The following is an 18,612-nucleotide window of genomic DNA, read 5'->3' as shown; positions in this document are numbered from 1 at the left end:
TCTCTCTTCAAAACTCTGATTTTCTCCTAGTCCAGCCATGTTCACAGAGGTTCTAAGCGGATTAATTAGTGCTTGAAAAGCACCTTTATACATGAAAAATAGCTAAGTACTAATTTAATCTTTTAAACTCTGGATTATTCCTATTTCAGTTATAATTTCATACTTTTTTCATAATGTCACCAGATTGTAGGTGAGCTCCCAAAATAGACAGTTAGTAGGACTAAAACTTATATGACCCACCATGCGAAATAGCTCTGGGCAAGGAATGTTGAGACTGTAACAATGACCTATTCCTTTAAAAAGATTCTTGTTGGCCCCCTGCGGGCCACAGGCGCCCGGGGCCGCGCCTCCCAGCGGTGGCCGCCATAGTGTGAGATATTTAGCGGGAGCGCGCGCGAGTTTGAGAACGCGCGGAACGCCGGCGGCGGACAGTGGGGAGCCGCGGCGACCGTTGCTGGGCGCACTCTCTAATGGCGGCGGCGAGCCAGAGTGTCCCGTCGGTACTGGCATGAGGCAGAGGCAGTGGCAGTGGCGGTGCCCGCGGTGGCGGGCGTTGGCGGCGGCGACGACGACGACAACGACGGAGCGTGTTTGAGCAAGGTCCGATGGCCGAGGCGCGCTCTTCCCCCACAGAAATGAGTCAAACTGAAAGAGCGTCACCTACTGGAACCTCAAACGGTGCGCCATCCTCGGCGCCTGCCGTGACTGGCACCACTGCGTCCAACAATGAATTGGCGAGTCTTTTTGAGTGTCCGGTCTGCTTTGACTATGTGTTACCCCCAATTATACAGTGTCAGAGTGGCCATCTTGTTTGTGGCAGCTGTCGCCCAAAGCTCACAAGTTGTCCAACTTGCCGGGGCCCGCTGACATCCATTCGCAACTTGGCTATGGAGAAACTGGCCAATTCAGTACTTTTTCCTTGTAAATACGCCTCTTCTGGATGTGAAGTAACTATGCCACCCACAGAAAAGGCAGACCATGAAGAACACTGTGAGTTTAGGCCCTGTCGTTGTCCTTGCCCTGGTACTTCCTGTGGGTGGCAAGGCTCCATGGATGCTGTAGTGCCGCATCTGATGCAGCACTATAATGAGTCCATTATAACCCTGCAGGGAGAAGTTGTAGTTTTCCTTGCAGTCAACATTAATCTGGCTGGTGCCCTTGACTGGGTGATGATACAGTCCTGTTTTGGGTTTAACTTCATACTAATCTTGGAGAAACTGGAAAGCTACGATGGTCACCAGAAATTCTTTGCAGTTGTCCAGCTGATAGGAACACGCGAGCAAGCTGAACAGTTTACTTATCGACTTGAGCTAAATGGTAATAGGCGGCGATTGATTTGGGAAGCCACGCCTCTATCTATTCGTGAGGGAATTGCAACAGCCTTTATGACCAGTGACTGCCTAGTCTTCGACCCTGGAGTTGCGGAACGTTTCGCAGAAGATGGCAATTTAAGCATCGATGTAACTATTTCCATGTGTTGAAATGCTGATCAAACATTTTCTGACTTGTGTTTAAAACCAGTACATTGAATTTCACAGAGAATAAGGCACCTGTCTTCCTACGAACCAGAAACTTTTGGTAGGTTGAAGCTAGAGACGTTAAGATAAAACGAAAGGGTGTTAAATACAGGAAATAGTTGCATGTAATAACACTAATATGTTTAAAATAAGTCAACAGTAAACCACTGAAAAAATATATGTATGTTTACACCCGAGATGGGCATCTTTTGAATTTAAAAAAGGAAGCTTTGAAAACTAATTCTGAATTTTTGTTTATAGTAGATTGAGTGTACCGTTGAAAAATACTAAGTTCCTTTTTGTGTGCCTACACTGTGTGTGTGTGTGTGCACGCACATACTTGGATTTCTTCTCCTATAACTGACAAGCCATATTGAGTGGTCTTGGACCACTGCATTTCCCCTCTGTGAGTCAATACATAATGCACTTATGTGTGTATGTTTGAGCGTGTGTTTCTGTATTTGCTAATTTTTAATCCTAGTTTTTTTTCCCTAGTTTTTAATTAAATAAATTTGACTTTCTTTTCTGTAAAAGAAACTAAAAAGATTCTTATTTATTTGATGTCACCACAAAGAGTTTTTCAGGGCTTTGGAAATGAGAGCATTTTGTATTTGGTGTAGAGCAAAAAAAGCTGTTCACATAAGGGGCTTCCCTGATAGCTCCATTGGTAAAGAATCTGGCTGCAATGCAGGGGAGCCTGGTTCGATTGCTAGGTGGGGGAAAGAGCCACTGGAGAAGGGATAGGTTACCCACTCCAGTATTCTTGGGCTTCCCTTGGGGCTCAGCAGCTAAAGAATTGCCTGCAGTGTGGGAGATTTGGGTTCGATCCTGGGGTTGGGAAGAATCCCTGGAGAAGGGAAAGTCTACCCACTCCAGTATTCTGGTCTGAAGAATTCCATGGATTGAATAGTCCATGTGGTCGCACAGATTGGGAGAAGAGACAGACTACCCACTCCAGTATTCTTGGGCTTCCCTTGTGGCTCAGCTGGTAAAGAATTGGCTTGCAATGTTGGAGATCTGGGTTCGATATCTGGGTTGGGAAGATACCTAGAGAAGAAACGGCTAACCACTCCAGTATTCTGGCCTGGACAAGTCCATGGAATGTATAGTCAATGTGGTCACAAAGAGTGGGATAAGGCATATGCTACCCACTCCAGTATTCTTGGGCTTCCCTTGGGGCTTAGCTAGTAAAGAATCCACCTGCAATGTGGGAGATCTGGGTTTGAACGGGTACCCACTGCCGTATTCTGGCCTGGAGAATTCCATGCACTGTATGGGCCTTGTGGTCAGAAAGAATGGGAGGAGCGATAGGCTACCCACTCCAGTATTCTTGGGCTTCCCTTGTGGCTCAGCTGGTAAAGAATCTGCCTGCAATGTGGGAAGTTTGGGTTTGAGCCCAGGTTGGGAAGATGCCCTGCAGAAGGGAAAGGCTTACCCACTCCAGTATTCTGGCCTGGAGAATTACAAGGACTGTAGATTGCCTGGAGAAGGGAATGGGTACCCACTGCAGTATTCTAGCCTGGAGAATTCCATGGACTTAGAGTCCATGTGGTCGAAAGAGTGGGAGAAGGGATAGGCTACCCATTCCAGTATAATTGGGCTTCCCTTGTGGCTCAGCTGGTAAAGAATCTACCTGCAATGTGGGAGATCTGGGTTGGATTTCTGGATTGGGAAGATCCCATGGAGAAGGCAAAGGATATGCACTCCAGTATTCTGGCCAGGAGAATTCTATGGAATGTAGATCTCCTGGAAAAGGAATTGGCTACTCACTCCAGTATTCTGTCCAAGTGAATTTCATGGACTGTATAGTCCATGGGGTTGCAAAGAGTGAGAGAAGGGATAGGCTATCCACTCCAGCATTCATAGACTTCCCTTGTGGCTCAGCTGGTAAAGGATCTGCCTGTAATGTGAGAGATCTGGGTTCAATCCCTGGGTTGGGAAGATCCCCTGGAGAAGGGAAAGGATACCCACTCCAGTATTCTGGCCTGGAGAATTCCATGGACTTTATAGTCCATGTGGTCACACAGATTGGGAGAAGGGATAGACTACCCACTCCAGTATTCTTGGGCTTCCCTTGTGGCTCAGCTGGTAAAGAATCCGCCTGCAATGTGGGTGACCTAGGTTCGATCCCTGGGTTGGGAAGATCCCCAGGAGAAGGGAAAGGCTACTCACTCCAGTATTCTGGCCTGGAGAATTCCATGGACTGTGTACTCCATGTGATCATAAAGAGTGAGAGAATGAAGAGACTACCCACTCCAATATTTTCGGGCTTTCCGTGTGGCTTAGCTGGTAAAGAATCTGCCTGGAATGTGGGAGATCCGGGTTCAATCCCTGGGTTGGGAAGATTCCCAGGAGAAGGGAAAGGCTACCCACTCCAGTATTCTGGCCTAGAGAATTCCATGGATTTTAGATACACTGGAGAAGGGAAAGGCTACCCACTCCAGTATTCTGGCCTGGTGAATTCCATGGACTGTATCATCCATGTGGTCACAAATTGTGGGAGAAGGGATTGGATACCTACTTCTCTATTCTTGGGCTTCCTTTGTGGCTCAGCTGGTAAAGAATCAGGCTGCAAAGTGGGAGATCTCAGTTCGATCCCTGGTTGGGAAGATCCCCTGGAGAATGGAAAGGCTATGCACTCTAGGATTCTGGCCTGCAGAATTCCACGGACTGTAGATCCCCTGGAGAAGGGAACGACTACCCACTCCAATATTCTGGCCTGGAGAATCACAAGAGTCAGACAGTCCTGAGCAACTTTCACTTTCACTTTCTTTCATTGCAGATTATCTAAAATGCCATGGAAATTTTGTTTCAAAACTCAGACTTGGAATTTGAGTTCATCAATAGACTAAATACATTTTCATGAGAATCTTGGTATTGTACGTCTCTTCCTTCTACCTTAAACATTTCATTACATTTTTCACAAATATCTCTTAACAGGTTGTGATGAGATATTTCTCTTCCAGGACTGATTAAAAGATATTCATTTGGATTTATAACCAAATGTCTATGAGAAAAACAAGTCAGACTATGACTCCTACAGGCAATGCAGGAATATTAATACCACTGAATTGTATAACTTTCTATCAATTTCACCTTTCCAATTACCTTGCTAAAAGTAAAAAAGAAAGGTAAAAGCTAATAATCTGATCTGAAGCTACCAAGTGTTGAAATAGGCAGGTTATTGAAAGGTGCTGAGAGAGCATGTGGGTGTGTCATTGTTTTTAACTCTGAACAAGTTCAACGTTGTTACTGAGTTGTTAGCTTTTCTAAAATTGGTATCTAAACTCTATAATAAAGATTTGATAAACAACAAGGTCTTACTGTATAGCACAGTGAACTATATTTAATATCCTGTGATAAATCATAAAGGAAAAGAATATGACAAAATATAACTGAATCACTTTGCTGTGCAGCAGAAATTAACACAACATTGTGAATCAACTACACTCCAGTAATGTTTTTTAAGAGTAAGATTTCTTAGTTTATTGCATCTACCCAAGGAAATGAGGATCTACTCTTCTCCATAATATAGATCATATTTACTTAATGGTCTTCCAGGCTAGCTCTATGCCTTACATTGTTAAGGATGTCAAACATTTAACAACCTTGTCATGTTAATTATTAATTTTGCAAGCCTTACTTTGAGAAATAATGTTTTATTTGTTTTAGCCCTTTTAGGAGTTCTGTAGTATAGTCTCTAAAAAATTTAATGAAGAAAATTGATAATTATATACAAATAAAGATGTGTATATTAAATTTTGATGTTTTTGAAACTATTGCTATATTAAAAAATGAGTTGAACATTTAAGCCATAAATTGTCTTAGGAATATATGTGTTCAACAATATCAACTGCATTTAACCAGTTAAAGCAATAATAATGAATACATGAACAAAGCTAGAATACTGGACAAACTATCTTTAATGCAAAAATAGTCAGAGAAGAATCATCTATGATATTCAATATGCAATTTAAATAGCTAACCTCTAGGGGGAACGGAGAAGGCAATGGCACCTCACTCCAGTACTCTTGCCTGGAAAATCCCGTGGACGGAAGAGCCTGGTGCACTGCAGTCCATAGGGTCGCTAAGAGTCGGACACGACTGAGCAACTTCACTTTCACTTTTCACTTTCCTGCATTGGATAAGGAAATGGCAACCCACTCTAGTGTTCTTGCCTGGAGAATCCCAGGGACGGGGGAACCTGGTGGGCTGCCGTCTATGGGGTCGCACACAGTTGGACACGACTGAAATGACTTAGCAGCAGCAGCAGCATCATACATATACATACATAAGTTTGAGGAAGGGAAGACATGAATGGTTGCAGTCTATGGGTCACCATAGAAACATCATCTTTCTTCCACATTGCCCATCACCTACATCAATGTGTTTCACCACTCCCTGCTCTTACTCCCTTCATTTCCCACTCCCCCATTCCCTACACATATGGTCTGCTCCAGATGTCTTCATTCTGGGGAACAAAAACACAGCTTCTTTTCTCAAAAAAGGTTGTCATCCTAAAAAAGTCTTCCTGTGAGAGGCCTTCTGTGCCAGTCTACTGCTGAGATCAATTCCCCATAGTTCCAGATTGATTCTTTCAAATCTCCATCAGAAGCAAGGAGAAAGAAAAAAAGAAACTGTGATAACTCTACATTCACTGATGTAATCTCTCCAAACTTAAGAAATTTGCTCACACATGGTCTCATTAATGGTAATATATTTAATCTCAGTTTTATTTATTTACTTTACAATATTGTATTGGTTTTGCCATACATTGACATGAATCCTCCAGGGGTGTACATGTGTTCCCCATCCTGAACCCCCATCCCACATCCCTCCGCATTCCATCCCTCTAGGTCACCCCAGTGCACCAGCTCCAAGCACCCTGTAATTTATCTTGCATCTGCAGACGGGAACTTTCCTCTTCAGTAATGTTCATCCTTAACAGCATCCTGGAACACACTTATCTTTGCCAAAAAGCATCTGGAAGAGAGAATGTTATCTTTTACAAACCATTCTCAGCTAGAAAGACTACAAGGTAGATAAGAAAAATAATTTTATTATAGATAAAATGAAATCCTGTTTCATTTTCCTCTCTCATTCTAACTCATACTGGCCTCCCTGCTATCATTCTGATCTGGAGGCTCACTTCTACCTCAGGGCCTTTTCATTACCATTCACCTTGCCTCAGAAGGTCTTCCCCCACAAATTTCTCTTCCTTATCTCTTCTCTAGTCCTGTCAACTTATTAGAGGAGCTTTCTCTGTTTTCCTGTTTAAAACCACAGACCTCTCTCCCCTGTTTCAACTCTCATTTCCTGCTTTTGTGGTGCTTTAGTCACTAAGTCGTGTCCAATTCTTGAGACCCATGGACCATAGCCTGTCAGGCTCCTCTGTCCATGGATTTCCTAGGCAAGAGTACTGGAGTGGGTAGCAATTCCCTTCTCCAGGTGATCTTCCCAACCTATGGATCAAACCCAAGTCTCTTGTATTGTCTCCTGCACTGCAGTCAGATTCTCTACCACTGTGTCACCTAGGAAGTCCTATTCTGTTTCTCTCTCTCTTTATAACACTTATCATTATATATTTTGTATGATTTTCTTTTTCTGATATCACTTGAATGTAAGCTCCATGAAGGTAAGGAACTTGATCTGTTTTATTCATTGCTACATCCTCAGTACTTAGAAGTTCAGCCAGTCAGTCATGTCCAACTCTTTGCAACCTCATGGACTGCAACACGCCAGGCTTCCATGGCCATCACAAACACCTGGAGCTTGCTCAAACTCATGTCCATCGAGTCAGTGATGCCATCCAACCATCTCATCCTCTGTTGTTCCCCTCTCCTCCTGCCTTCAATCTTACCCAGCATCAGGGTCTTTTCAATGAGCCAGTACTTCACATCAGCTGGCCTAAGTATTGGAGCTTCAGCATCAATATTAGTCTTTCTGATGAATATTTAGGACTGATTTCCTTTAGGATTGACTGGTTTGATCTCCTTGCAGTTCAAGGGACTCTCAAGAGTCTTCACCAACACCACAGAACAAAAGCATCACTTCTTCAGTGCTCAGCCTTCTTTAGAATCCAACTCTCACATCCATAAATGACTACTGGGAAAACCATAGCTTTGACTAGACAGATATTTGTCAGCAAAGTAATGTCTCTGCTTTTTAATATGCTGTCTAGGTCGGTCGTAGCTTTTCTTCCAAGGAGCAAACATCTTTTAATTTCATGGTTGCAATCACCATCTACAGTGATTTTGGAGCCCAAAAAAATAAAGTCTCTCACTGTTTTTATTGTTTCCCCATCTATTTGCCATGAAGTGATGGGACTGGATGCCATGGTCTTCTCTTTTTGAATGTTGAGTTTTAAGCCAGATTTTTCCTTCATCTTTCACCTTCATCAAGAGGCTCTTTACTTCTTCTTCACTTTCTGCCATAATGGTGGTGTCATCTGCATATCTGAGGTTATTGATATTTCTCCTGGCAATCTTGATTACAGCTTGTGCTTTATTCAGCTTGGAATGACACATGATGTACTCTGTACATAAGTCAAATAAGCAGTGTGACAATATACAGGCTTGACATACTCCTTTCCCAATTTGGAACCAGTCCATTGCTCCATGTTTGGTTCTACCTGTTGCTTCTTGACCTACATACAGATTTCTCAGGAGACAGGTAAAGTCCTGGTATTCCCATCTCTTTAAGAATTTTCCACAGTTTGTGTGATCCACACAGTCAAAGTCTTTCATGTAGCCTATGATGCAAAAGTAGATGTTTTTTTCTGGAATTATTTTGCTTTTTGTATGATGCAATGGATGTTGGCAATTTGATATCTGGTTGCTCTGCCTTTTCTAAATCCAGCTTGAACATCTGGAAGTTCTGGGTTCATGTACTGATAAAGCCTAGCATGGAGAATTTTGAGCATTACTTTGCTAGCACGTGAGATGAATGCAATTGTGCAGTAGTTTGAACATTCTTTGGCATTGCCTTTTGTTGGGATTAGAATGAAAACTGACCTTTTCCCAGTCCTGTGGGCACTGCTGAGGTTTACAACCTGCTGGCATATTGAGCGCAGCACTTTCATAGCATCATATTTTAGGATTTGAAATAACTCAGCTGAAATCCCATCACCTCCATTAGCTTTGTTCACAGTGATGTTTCCTAAGGTCCACTTGACTTTGCCCTCCACGATATCTGGCTCTAGGTCAGAAATCACACCATTGTGGTTATTTGGGTCATCAAGATCTTTTTTGGTATATTTCCTTTGTGTGTTCTTGCCGCCTCTTAATATCTTTTGCTGTTAGCTTTGTGTCATTTCTGTCCTTTATTGTGCCCACCTTTGCATGAAATGTTCCCTTGATACCTCCAATTTTCTTGAAGAGATCACCATATGGTCATCACATGGACATCACCAGATGATCAATATAAAAATCAGATTGATTATATTCTTTGCAGCCAAAGATGGAGAAGCTCTATTTGCTTGTCAGCAAAAACAAGACTGGGAGCTGACTGTGGCTCAGATCATGAACTCCTTATTGCTAAATTCAGGCTTAAATTGAAGAAAGTAGAGAAAGCCACTAGGCCATTCAGATATGACCTAAATCAAACCCCTTTCAATTATACAGTAGAAGTGAGAAACAGATTCAAGGGATTAGATCTGATAGACAGAGTGCCTGGAGAACTATGGACAGAGGCTCATAATGTTGTACAGGAGATGTTAATCAAAAACATCCCCAAGAAAAAAAATTGCAAAAAAGGAAAATGATTTTCTGAGGAGGCTTTACAAATAGCTGAGGAAAGAATAGAAGTGAATGGCATAGGAGAAAAGGAAAGATATATCCATCTGAATGCAGAACTTTAAAGAACAGCAAGGAGAGATAAGAAAGCTTTCCTAAAATCAACTAAACAGAAAATTAACAAGGAAACACAAACTTTAAATGATACAATAGACCAGTTAGACCTAATTGATATCTATAGGATGTTTCACCCCAAAACAATTAATTTCACCTTTTTCTCAAGTGCACACGGAACCTTCTCCAGGATAGATCACATCCTGGGCCATAAATCTAGCCTTGGTAAATTCAAAAAAATTGAAATCATTCCAAGGATCTTTTCGGACCACAATGCAGTAAGATTAGATGTCAATTACAGGAGAAAAACTATTAAACATTCCAACATATGGAGGCTGAACAACACGCTGCTGAATAACCAACAAATCACAGAAGAAATCAAAAAAGAAATCAAAATATGCATATAAATGAATGAAAATGAAAACACAACAACCCAAAACCTGTGGGGCACTGTAAAAGCAGTGCTAGGGGAAAGTTCATAGCAATACAGGCATACCTCAAGAAACAAGAAAAAAGTCAAATAAATAACCTAACTCTACACCTAAAGCAACTAGAAAAGGAAGAAATGAAGAACCCCAGGGTTAGTAGAAGGAAAGAAATCTTAAAATTAGGGCAGAAATAAATGCAAAGGAAACAAAAGGGACCATAGCAAAAATCAACAAAGCCAAAAGCTGGTTCTTTGAAAGGATAAATAAAATTGACAAGCAATTAGCCAGACTCATCAAGAAACAAAGAGAGAAAAATCAAATCAATAAAATTAGAAATGAAAATGGAGAGATCACAACAGACAACACAGAAATACAAAGGATCATAAAAGACTACTATCAGCAATTATATGCCAATAAAATGGACAACGTGGAAGAAATGGAAAAATTCTTAGGAAGGTACAACTTTCCAAAACTGAAGCAGGAAGAAATAGAAAATCTAAACAGACCCATCACAATCATGGAAATTGAAACTGTAATCAGAAATCTTCCAGCAAACAAACGCCCAGGTCCAGACGGCTTCACAGCTGAATTCTACCAAAAATTTAGAGAAGAGCTAACACCTATCGTACTGAAATGCTTCCAGAAAATTGCAGAGGAAGGTAAACTTCCAAACTCATTCTATGAGGCCACCATTACCCTAATACCAAAACCTGACAAAGATGCCACAAAAAAAGAAAACTACAGGCCAATATCACTGATGAACATAGATGCAAAAATCCTTAACAAAATTCTAACAATCAGAATCCAACAACACATTAAAAAGATCATACACCATGACCAAGTGGGCTTTATCCCAGGGATGCAAGGATTCTTCAATATCCGCAAATCAATCAATGTAATACATCACATTAACAAATTGAAAATAAAAGCCATATGATTATCTCAATAGATTCAGAGAAAGCCTTTGACAAAATTCAACATCCATTTATTATAAAAACTCTCCAGAAGGCAGGAATAGAAGGAACATACCTCAACACAATAAAAGCGATATATGACAAACCCACAGCAAACATTATCCTCAATGGTGAAAAAGTGAAAGCATTTCCTCTAAAGTCAGGAACAAGACAAAAGTGCCCACTCTCACCACTACTATTCAACATAGTTTTGAGAGTTGGCCACAGCAATCAGAGCAGAAGAAGAAATAAAAGGAATCCAAATTGGAAAAGAAGAAGTAAAACTCTCACTGTTTGCAGATGACATGATCCTCTACATAGAAAACCCTAAAGACTCCACCAGAAAATTACTAGAGCTAATAAATGAATATAGTAAAGTGGCAGGATATAAAATCAACACACAGACATCCCTTGCATTCCTATACACTAACAGTGAGAAAACAGAAAGAGAAATTAAGGAAACAGTTCCATTCACCATTGCAACGAAAAGAATAAAATACTTAGGAATATATCTACTTAAAGAAACTAAAGACCTATATATAGAAAACTATAAAACACTGGTGAAAGAAATCAAAGAAGACACTAATAGGTGGAGAAATATACCATGTTCATGGATCGGAACAATCAATATTGTGAAAATGAGTATACTACCCAAAGCAATCTATAGATCAATGCAATCCCTATCAAGATACCAACGGTATTTTTCACAGAACTAGAACAAATAATTTCACAATTTGTATGGAAATACAAAAAACCTCGAATAGCCAAAGCAATCTTGAGAAAGAAGAATGGAACTGGAGGAATCCACCTGCCTGACTTCAGGCTCTATTACAAAGCCACGGTCATCAAGACAGTATGGTACTGGCACAAAGACAGAAATATAGATCAATGGAACAAAATAGAAAGCCCAGAGATAAATCCACACACCTATGGACACCTTATTTTTGACAAAGGAGGCAAGAATATACAATGGAGAAAAGACAATTGCTTTAACAAGTGGTGCTGGGAAAACTAGTCAACCACTTGTAAAAGAATGAAACTAGAACACTTTCTAACACCATACACAAAAATAAACTCAAAATGGATTAAAGATCTAAACGTAAGACCAAAAACTATAGAACTCCTAGAGGAGAACATAGGCAAAACACTCTCTGACATAAATCACAGCAGGGTCCTCTATGACCCACCTTCCAGAATACTGAAAATAAAAGCAAAAATAAACAAATGGGACCTAATTAAAATTAAAAGCTTCTGCACAACAAAGGAAACTATAAGCAAGGTGAAAAGACAGCCTTCGGAATGGGAGAAAATAATAGCAAATGAAGCAACTGACAAACAACTAATCTCAAAAATATACAAGCAACTCCTGCAGCTCAATTCCAGAAAAATAAACGACCCAATGAAAAAATGGGCCAAAGAACTAAACAGAGAGTTCTCCAAAGAAGACATACAGATGGCTAACAAACACATGAAAAGATGCTCAACATCACTCATTATCAGAGAAATGCAAATCAAAACCACAATGAGGTACAATTTCACGCCAGTCAGAATGGCTGTGATCCAAAAGTCTACAAGCAATAAATGCTGGAGAGGATGTGGAGAAAAGGGAACCCTCTTACACTGTTGGTGGGAATGCAAACTAATACCGCCACTATGGAGAACAGTGTGGAGATTCCTTAAAAAACTGGAAATAGAACTGCCATATGACCTAGAAATCCCACTGCTGGGCATACACACCAAGGAAACCAGAATTGAAAGAGACACGTGTACCCCAATGTTCATCGCAGCACTGTTTATAATAGCCAGGACATGGAAGCAACCTAGACGCCCATCCGCAGACGAATGGATAAGAAAGCTGTGGTATATATACACAATGGAGTATTATTTAGCCATTAAAAATAATACATTTGAAACAGTTCTAATGAGGTGGATGAAACTAGAGCCTATTATACAGAGTGAAGTAAGCCAGAAAGAAAAACACCAATACAGTATACTAATGCATATATATGGAATTTAGAAAGATGGTAACGATAACCCTGTATGTGAGACAGCAAAAGAGACACAGATGTATAGAACAGTCTTTTGGACTCTGTGGGAGAGGGAGAGGGTGGGATGATTTGGGAGAATGGCATTGAAACATGTATAATATCATATAAGAAACTAATCTCCAGTCTAGGTTCGATGCATGATACAGGATGCTCGGGACTGGTGTACTGGGATGACCCAGAGGGATGGTACGGGGAGGGAGGTGTGAGGGGGGTTCAGGATGGGGAACACGTGTACACCCATGGCGGATTCATGTTTATGTATGGCAAAACCAATACAATATTGTAAAGTAATTAGCCTCTATAGAGGGATGGTATGGGGAGGGAGGAGGGAGGAGGGTTCGGGATGGGGAACACATGTGTACCTGTGGCGGATTCATTTTGATATTTGGCAAAACTAATACAATTATGTAAAGTTTAAAAATAAAATAAAATTGGAAGAAAAAAAAAAAATAAAATGTCAAAGGTAAAAAAAAAAAAAAAAAAAAAGCTTTCCTAAGTGATCATTGCAAAGAAATAGAGGAAAACAATTGAATGGGAATGATCTAGAAGAGTAGGAACTTAAATATTTGTTCAGTAGATTAAACAAATGAATGAGTGAAAAAATAAGTGAATGAGTAAATGAATGTTATGCTAAAATAGCAGTTTATCTAAACCTGCAGTCTATCCTGTACAAATAAAAAGTATCAAATTGCACCACCCTTATTTTGACTTATAAGTCACATCATACACTTAGTGTTTGGCAATAATTTAATTTGTTCTTTGACTTGTTAATGACATCATGAACACAAAAGAATCTTTCCAATTGTGTGCTAGTAAGTCAGCTAGGTATAGAAATGCTAACAGATTTCGTGGTCCCTAATCTTGGTTATTGTGTTATTTCCCACCCTCACTACATGTTAATGGGTCTCCTATCATTCCTTTTTGGTGCCATTAGATTTGCTGTCTGCCATGGACAGCTTGAGAGCAGATGTTTCTGAAGTATCATTGGTAACAATGTTACAAAGATTGTGTGAGGTCAAAGGCCAACAAGCCTGACTAATGAGGAGGAGGTTTGGGCAGCTTATATATTGCTTAAGTGAGGGAAGTTTTGTACTTCCCATGCCTCACTGGCTTCTGGAAGCAGCCAGCCATTTTTAACCAGGAGCCACAGCTGTACAGCAATACCTGGTCTCTTGATTTTTACCACTTTGACATCATTCATCATTCTCCACTTTAACTATCATTGCATTATTTAGTTCCATGGCTGCTAAATTTGTGTCCTACTACATTCTCTTCATTAAAGTTGCTTCTCAGCACCTGTGGTTTATGGTGCATAACTCTGACTTACAGTATCACCTGACGAGGCTTTTTATGGCCATTCTGCATGCTGTCAGAACACTCTTAGCTTATCAGAATAATCAAACCCCTCCTCCTCCTTACCAAAAAACTCAGTTATAATATAATGAAATACTCAGTGTTGCTGTTTTTATAGTTTTAACTGCTTTTGAGTAGTATCAACATACCTGCAATTTCGTATAATCATAGATCACATGGAACATTAGGGATTATCCATTTCAATGATCTTAGCTTTGAAGATGAGGGAATTAATGTTCCCAAATTATAAGTCTCTTGTGAAAAATCACAAAGCATTTAACTACGTACATGAATATAATTATATAATAGAACCTGTGCAAACCTGGTATTTAAGTCTTGTTATCTAAAAAATGGATATATTAATAACAAATGATAAGAATATGTATAAAATTTATCAATGTAATCCTAATCTCCTTCACTATTCTAAAACATAGTTTCAAAAGGTATTACTTTGGGACAATTTATTTAGTCTCTCAATATATATTATAAACCTGCATTGTGCTTGGGACTGTGTTAGGGAGATGAGGATGTAAAAGTTATTAAGAGTCATAATCCCTGTCATCATGGAGCTTACAATATACTGGAGAAAATAGTGAGAAAATAGATAAGATTACAGTTAAATATGCTGCTGCTGCTAAGTCGCTTCAGTCGTGTCCAACTCTGTGCAACCCCATAGATGGCTGCCCACCAGGCTCCACCATCCCTGGGATTCTCCAGGCGAGAACACTGGAGTGGGTTGCCATTTCCTTCTCCAATGCATGAAAGTGAAACTTGAAAGTAAAGTCGCTCAGTCGTGTCTGACTCTTTGCGACCCCATGGACTGAAGCCTACCAGGCTTCTCCATCCATGGGATTTTCCAGGCAAGAGTACTGGAGAGGGTTGCCATTGCCTTCTCCAACAGTTAAGTATAATAAGTGCCAATACAGGAGAAATATAGCAAGTTACAGGAGCATGGGAGAACAGTACATAACCTGGAGTGTGATGGCAGTCAGAGAAAGCTCTCTAGAAGAAGTGATTTGAAGTTAGATATGAACAATGCGTAGGATTTAGCTGGGTGAAGTGTTGGTCGAGGGTACTGCAGTGAGACAAAGAGAAGATTTTGTGTGAAAACCTTGAGGTAAGAGGATGCATGACATGTTAGCAGACAGTAAGGTGGCTTAGCATGGCTGAAGATCAAATATCTATAGATTAAGGCAAGACAGGAAGCTCAAGAAAAAGAAAAGACTTTATAAATTCTCCAAAGGAGCTATGGCTTTATCCTAAGACCAATGAAAAAATATTTCTATTAAAGGAATAGCACGATAAAATGCAACATTGAATGATAGTGACTCTATCTACCAAAAATAATGTTGATGTATGGCAAAACCAATAAAGTATTGTAAAGTAAAAAAATAATAATAATAAATTTAAAAATAAATTAAAAAAAAAAAAACAACAGAGTGAAGTAAGCCAGAAAGAAAAAGAAAAACACCAATACAGTATACTAATGCATATATATGGAATTTAGAAAGATGGTAACGATAACCCTGTATGTGAGACAGCAAAAGAGACACAGATGTATAAACAGTCTTTTGGACTCTGGGAGAGGGAGGAGGGATGATTTGGGAGAATGGCATTAAAACATGTATAATATCATATAAGAAACGAATCGCCAGTCCAGGTTCAATGCAGGATACAGGAAGCTTGGGGCCGGTGCACTGGGATGACCCAGAGGGATGGTATGGGGAGGGAGGTGGGAGGGGGGTTTAGGATGGGAAACACGTGTATACCCGTGGCAGATGCATGTTGATGTATGGCAAAACCAATACAATACTGCAAAGTAAAATAATAATAATATTATATATTATATATATTATATATATAATAATAATAATAAATAATAAAAATATAAAAAATAAAAGAAGAAGAACAATGAATGAATTAATTAAGTAGTATAAAACTGGAGTCAGGGAGAACAGTAATATGCTTGTTTAATAATCTAGGCAAGAATCTTGGTGCCCTGGACAAGTGTAGTGATACTGGAGATGGAGAAAAATGGATGAGATTAATAGGGAATTCAGCAGATAGATCCAGCAGAGCATGGACACTGACTTGATGTGTTAGAAGACAAAATGGAGAAATCATATATGACTACCAGGTTTCTAACTTAATAAGCTTGGTGGATGACAGCATCATTTGTTGAGATGGAAAACACCAAAGAGCAAAATTGAGCATGGAAGGCAAAGCAATCAATTTTAGACATGTTCTATTTAAGGTGTGTGTAAGATAGCCACCTAAATTTGTATAGTAGGCCACCAGGTACACAAGGCCAATGGTTAGTGAAGAGATTTGGGTTGAAGATATAGGTTTGAGAGTTTTCAGAACAGACAGGTTAATTGCAGCAATGAGAGCAGATGATATTATCCAGTGAGAGAGTATAAATTAGTAGTGAAAAGGATAAATAAAAGAATCCTGATGACCATGAATGTTGATGTAATTAGTAGAGGAAGAGGAACTAGACAAAGGCCCTGAAAATGAATAAACCCAGAAGTCCAAGACATTGATTGTCTTGGAAAACAAAGGGATAAAACTTCTCAGGGAGCACCAGTTAAAAAAAAAAAATTTCATATGCTGCAGAGCGACCAAGTGAAATAAGAATTTTAAAACATCTGTTTAGTAACAAAGTTATTAGAACCTTTAAGAACAGTTTCAGTGATGGGGGTATAATCCTTGTTGGCCTCCATTTGCCCTTTTAGTTAACAGACATTTTTTTATTGAATGCCTACTTTTAGCCTAGCACTGTGTTAGATATTGTAGATGCAATTGCAAGCAAGAGTGTTATCCTCATTCTCATGGAGCTTGCAATCTTGTGAGGGAGACAGATATTAATAACTCAGTCATGTAAATAAATTCTAAGTTGCTGCTCTGACAAGGGAAAGTGTTATGTATGAGTATACATGAAATAAAGGGGTTGTGACCTGGAAGGTTTCTCTGCGGAAATGACATGAACTAAAATGTAATGGATATGTATAAATCAACTAGACATAGCAGAGTGTGGATACTGTGATGATTAGGATTCTGGGTGATGGAGAGGGCATTTGCAAAGATCTGGGACAGGAAGAAAAATGGCTTATTCATGGAATTTTAAAAAAAAGTGTGTCTATGGTATAGAGAATAAGGGGGAACATGGTAAGAAAGGTGAAGAGAAGTGGGCTCATGCAGATCATACAGCTAAGAATTTTTTTTTTTTTGTCTGAAAAGCAGTGGGAAGTCATTGAAGGGGTTTATTATAGGTATCTGTCTGAGGGCAGCGGACAGAGTTAACATAATCAGGTTTGCAATTAAAAGGTTGTTCTGGTTTCTTTTAGTAAAAAGAATTTGAAAGAGAGAAACTGTAGAGGAAGGGAGAACTGTTAGGATTTAAGTTTGCAGTGGTCCAGGCAAGACAGAGCAATGGTATGAACTAAAATAATAGAAATGAAAAGAAGTAAATGGAATCAACTTTATTTAGAAGGTAAAATGAGTAATACTTTCTGATCAATTAGATATGAGTTTGAGGAAGAGGGAGGTGTGCAAAAAAAATGCACACACACAAAAAAAACACTTTCCAAATTTCTGAGTAAAGACAGCTACAACATATTTTCTGAAACATTTGGCTGAGAAATTGGAAAGACAAGAGAGAGTATCTGGGGATAGACATGAGGTTAGTGAAGAAGATTTTTCCTATTTGTTTTTATTTTTTTTCCTGTTTACTAAGTCTTTTCAAAAGTTATTTAATTTTTAATTAAAGGATAATTGCTTTCCAGAATTTTGTTGTTTTTTGTCAAACCTCAACATGAATCAGCCATGGGTATGCATATATCCCTTCCCTTTTGAACCTCACTCCCACCTCCCTCCCCATCCCACTGCTCTAGGTTGATCCAGAGCCCTTGTTTGAATTTCCTGAGACATACAACAAATTCTCATTGGCTATCTATTTTATATATGGTAATGTAAGTTTCAATCTCACTCTCTCCATACATCTCACCCTCTTCTGCCATCTCCCTATGTCCATAAGTCAATTCTTTATGTCTTTTTCTCCACTGCTTCCCTGGAAATAAATTCTTCAGTACCACTTTTCTAGATTCCATATATATGCATTAGTATATGGTATTTATCTTTCTCTTTATGACTCACTTCACTCTGTATAATAGGCTATAGGTTCATCCACCTCATTAGAACTAACCGTTAAGGGTGGTATAGCCGTGGACTGTTTTTGTTTTTTAAGATGGTAAACACATAAGTATGATGAAATGTTGACCAAAGAGATGGAAGAAAATTCATATACAAGAGAAAGAAAAAAATAATCAAAGGCCTTGTTCTCTGAAAATGCAGAAGGAAACAAATTCTGCAAGACTTAAGAAAGAAGCAAATAATAGGTAGGTCTGCAGGCAAGTCATAAAGATGGTGAAGAGATGATAAGGACATCCCCCCTTCTGATATCTGCT

The 18,612-nt window shown here is 39.5% G+C and overlaps 1 protein-coding gene across 1 annotated transcript; it reads left to right on the top strand.

Annotated features, from left to right (window-relative positions):
• The first annotated feature begins 398 nt into the window (after positions 1–398).
• On the top strand, positions 399–2,006 carry LOC133242371 (E3 ubiquitin-protein ligase SIAH1-like). Its single transcript, XM_061408500.1, has one exon. It carries the CDS (start codon positions 606–608, stop codon positions 1,479–1,481), a length of 876 nt encoding a protein of 291 aa, XP_061264484.1. The 5' UTR covers positions 399–605; the 3' UTR covers positions 1,482–2,006.
• Positions 2,007–18,612: the final 16,606 nt, after the last annotated feature.

Source organism: Bos javanicus, chromosome X, assembly GCF_032452875.1.
Source record: "Bos javanicus breed banteng chromosome X, ARS-OSU_banteng_1.0, whole genome shotgun sequence".
In the NCBI taxonomy this organism is placed as follows: domain Eukaryota; kingdom Metazoa; phylum Chordata; class Mammalia; order Artiodactyla; family Bovidae; genus Bos; species Bos javanicus.
Note: the sequence above shows the minus strand (reverse complement) of the source record. Positions and strands in the feature narration are given on the sequence as shown.

What these genes read in the sequence shown, in the direction of transcription:
- LOC133242371 (XM_061408500.1), top strand. Translation starts at nt 606, where the DNA reads ATGGCCGAGGCGCGCTCTTCCCCCACAGAAATGAGTCAAACTGAAAGA.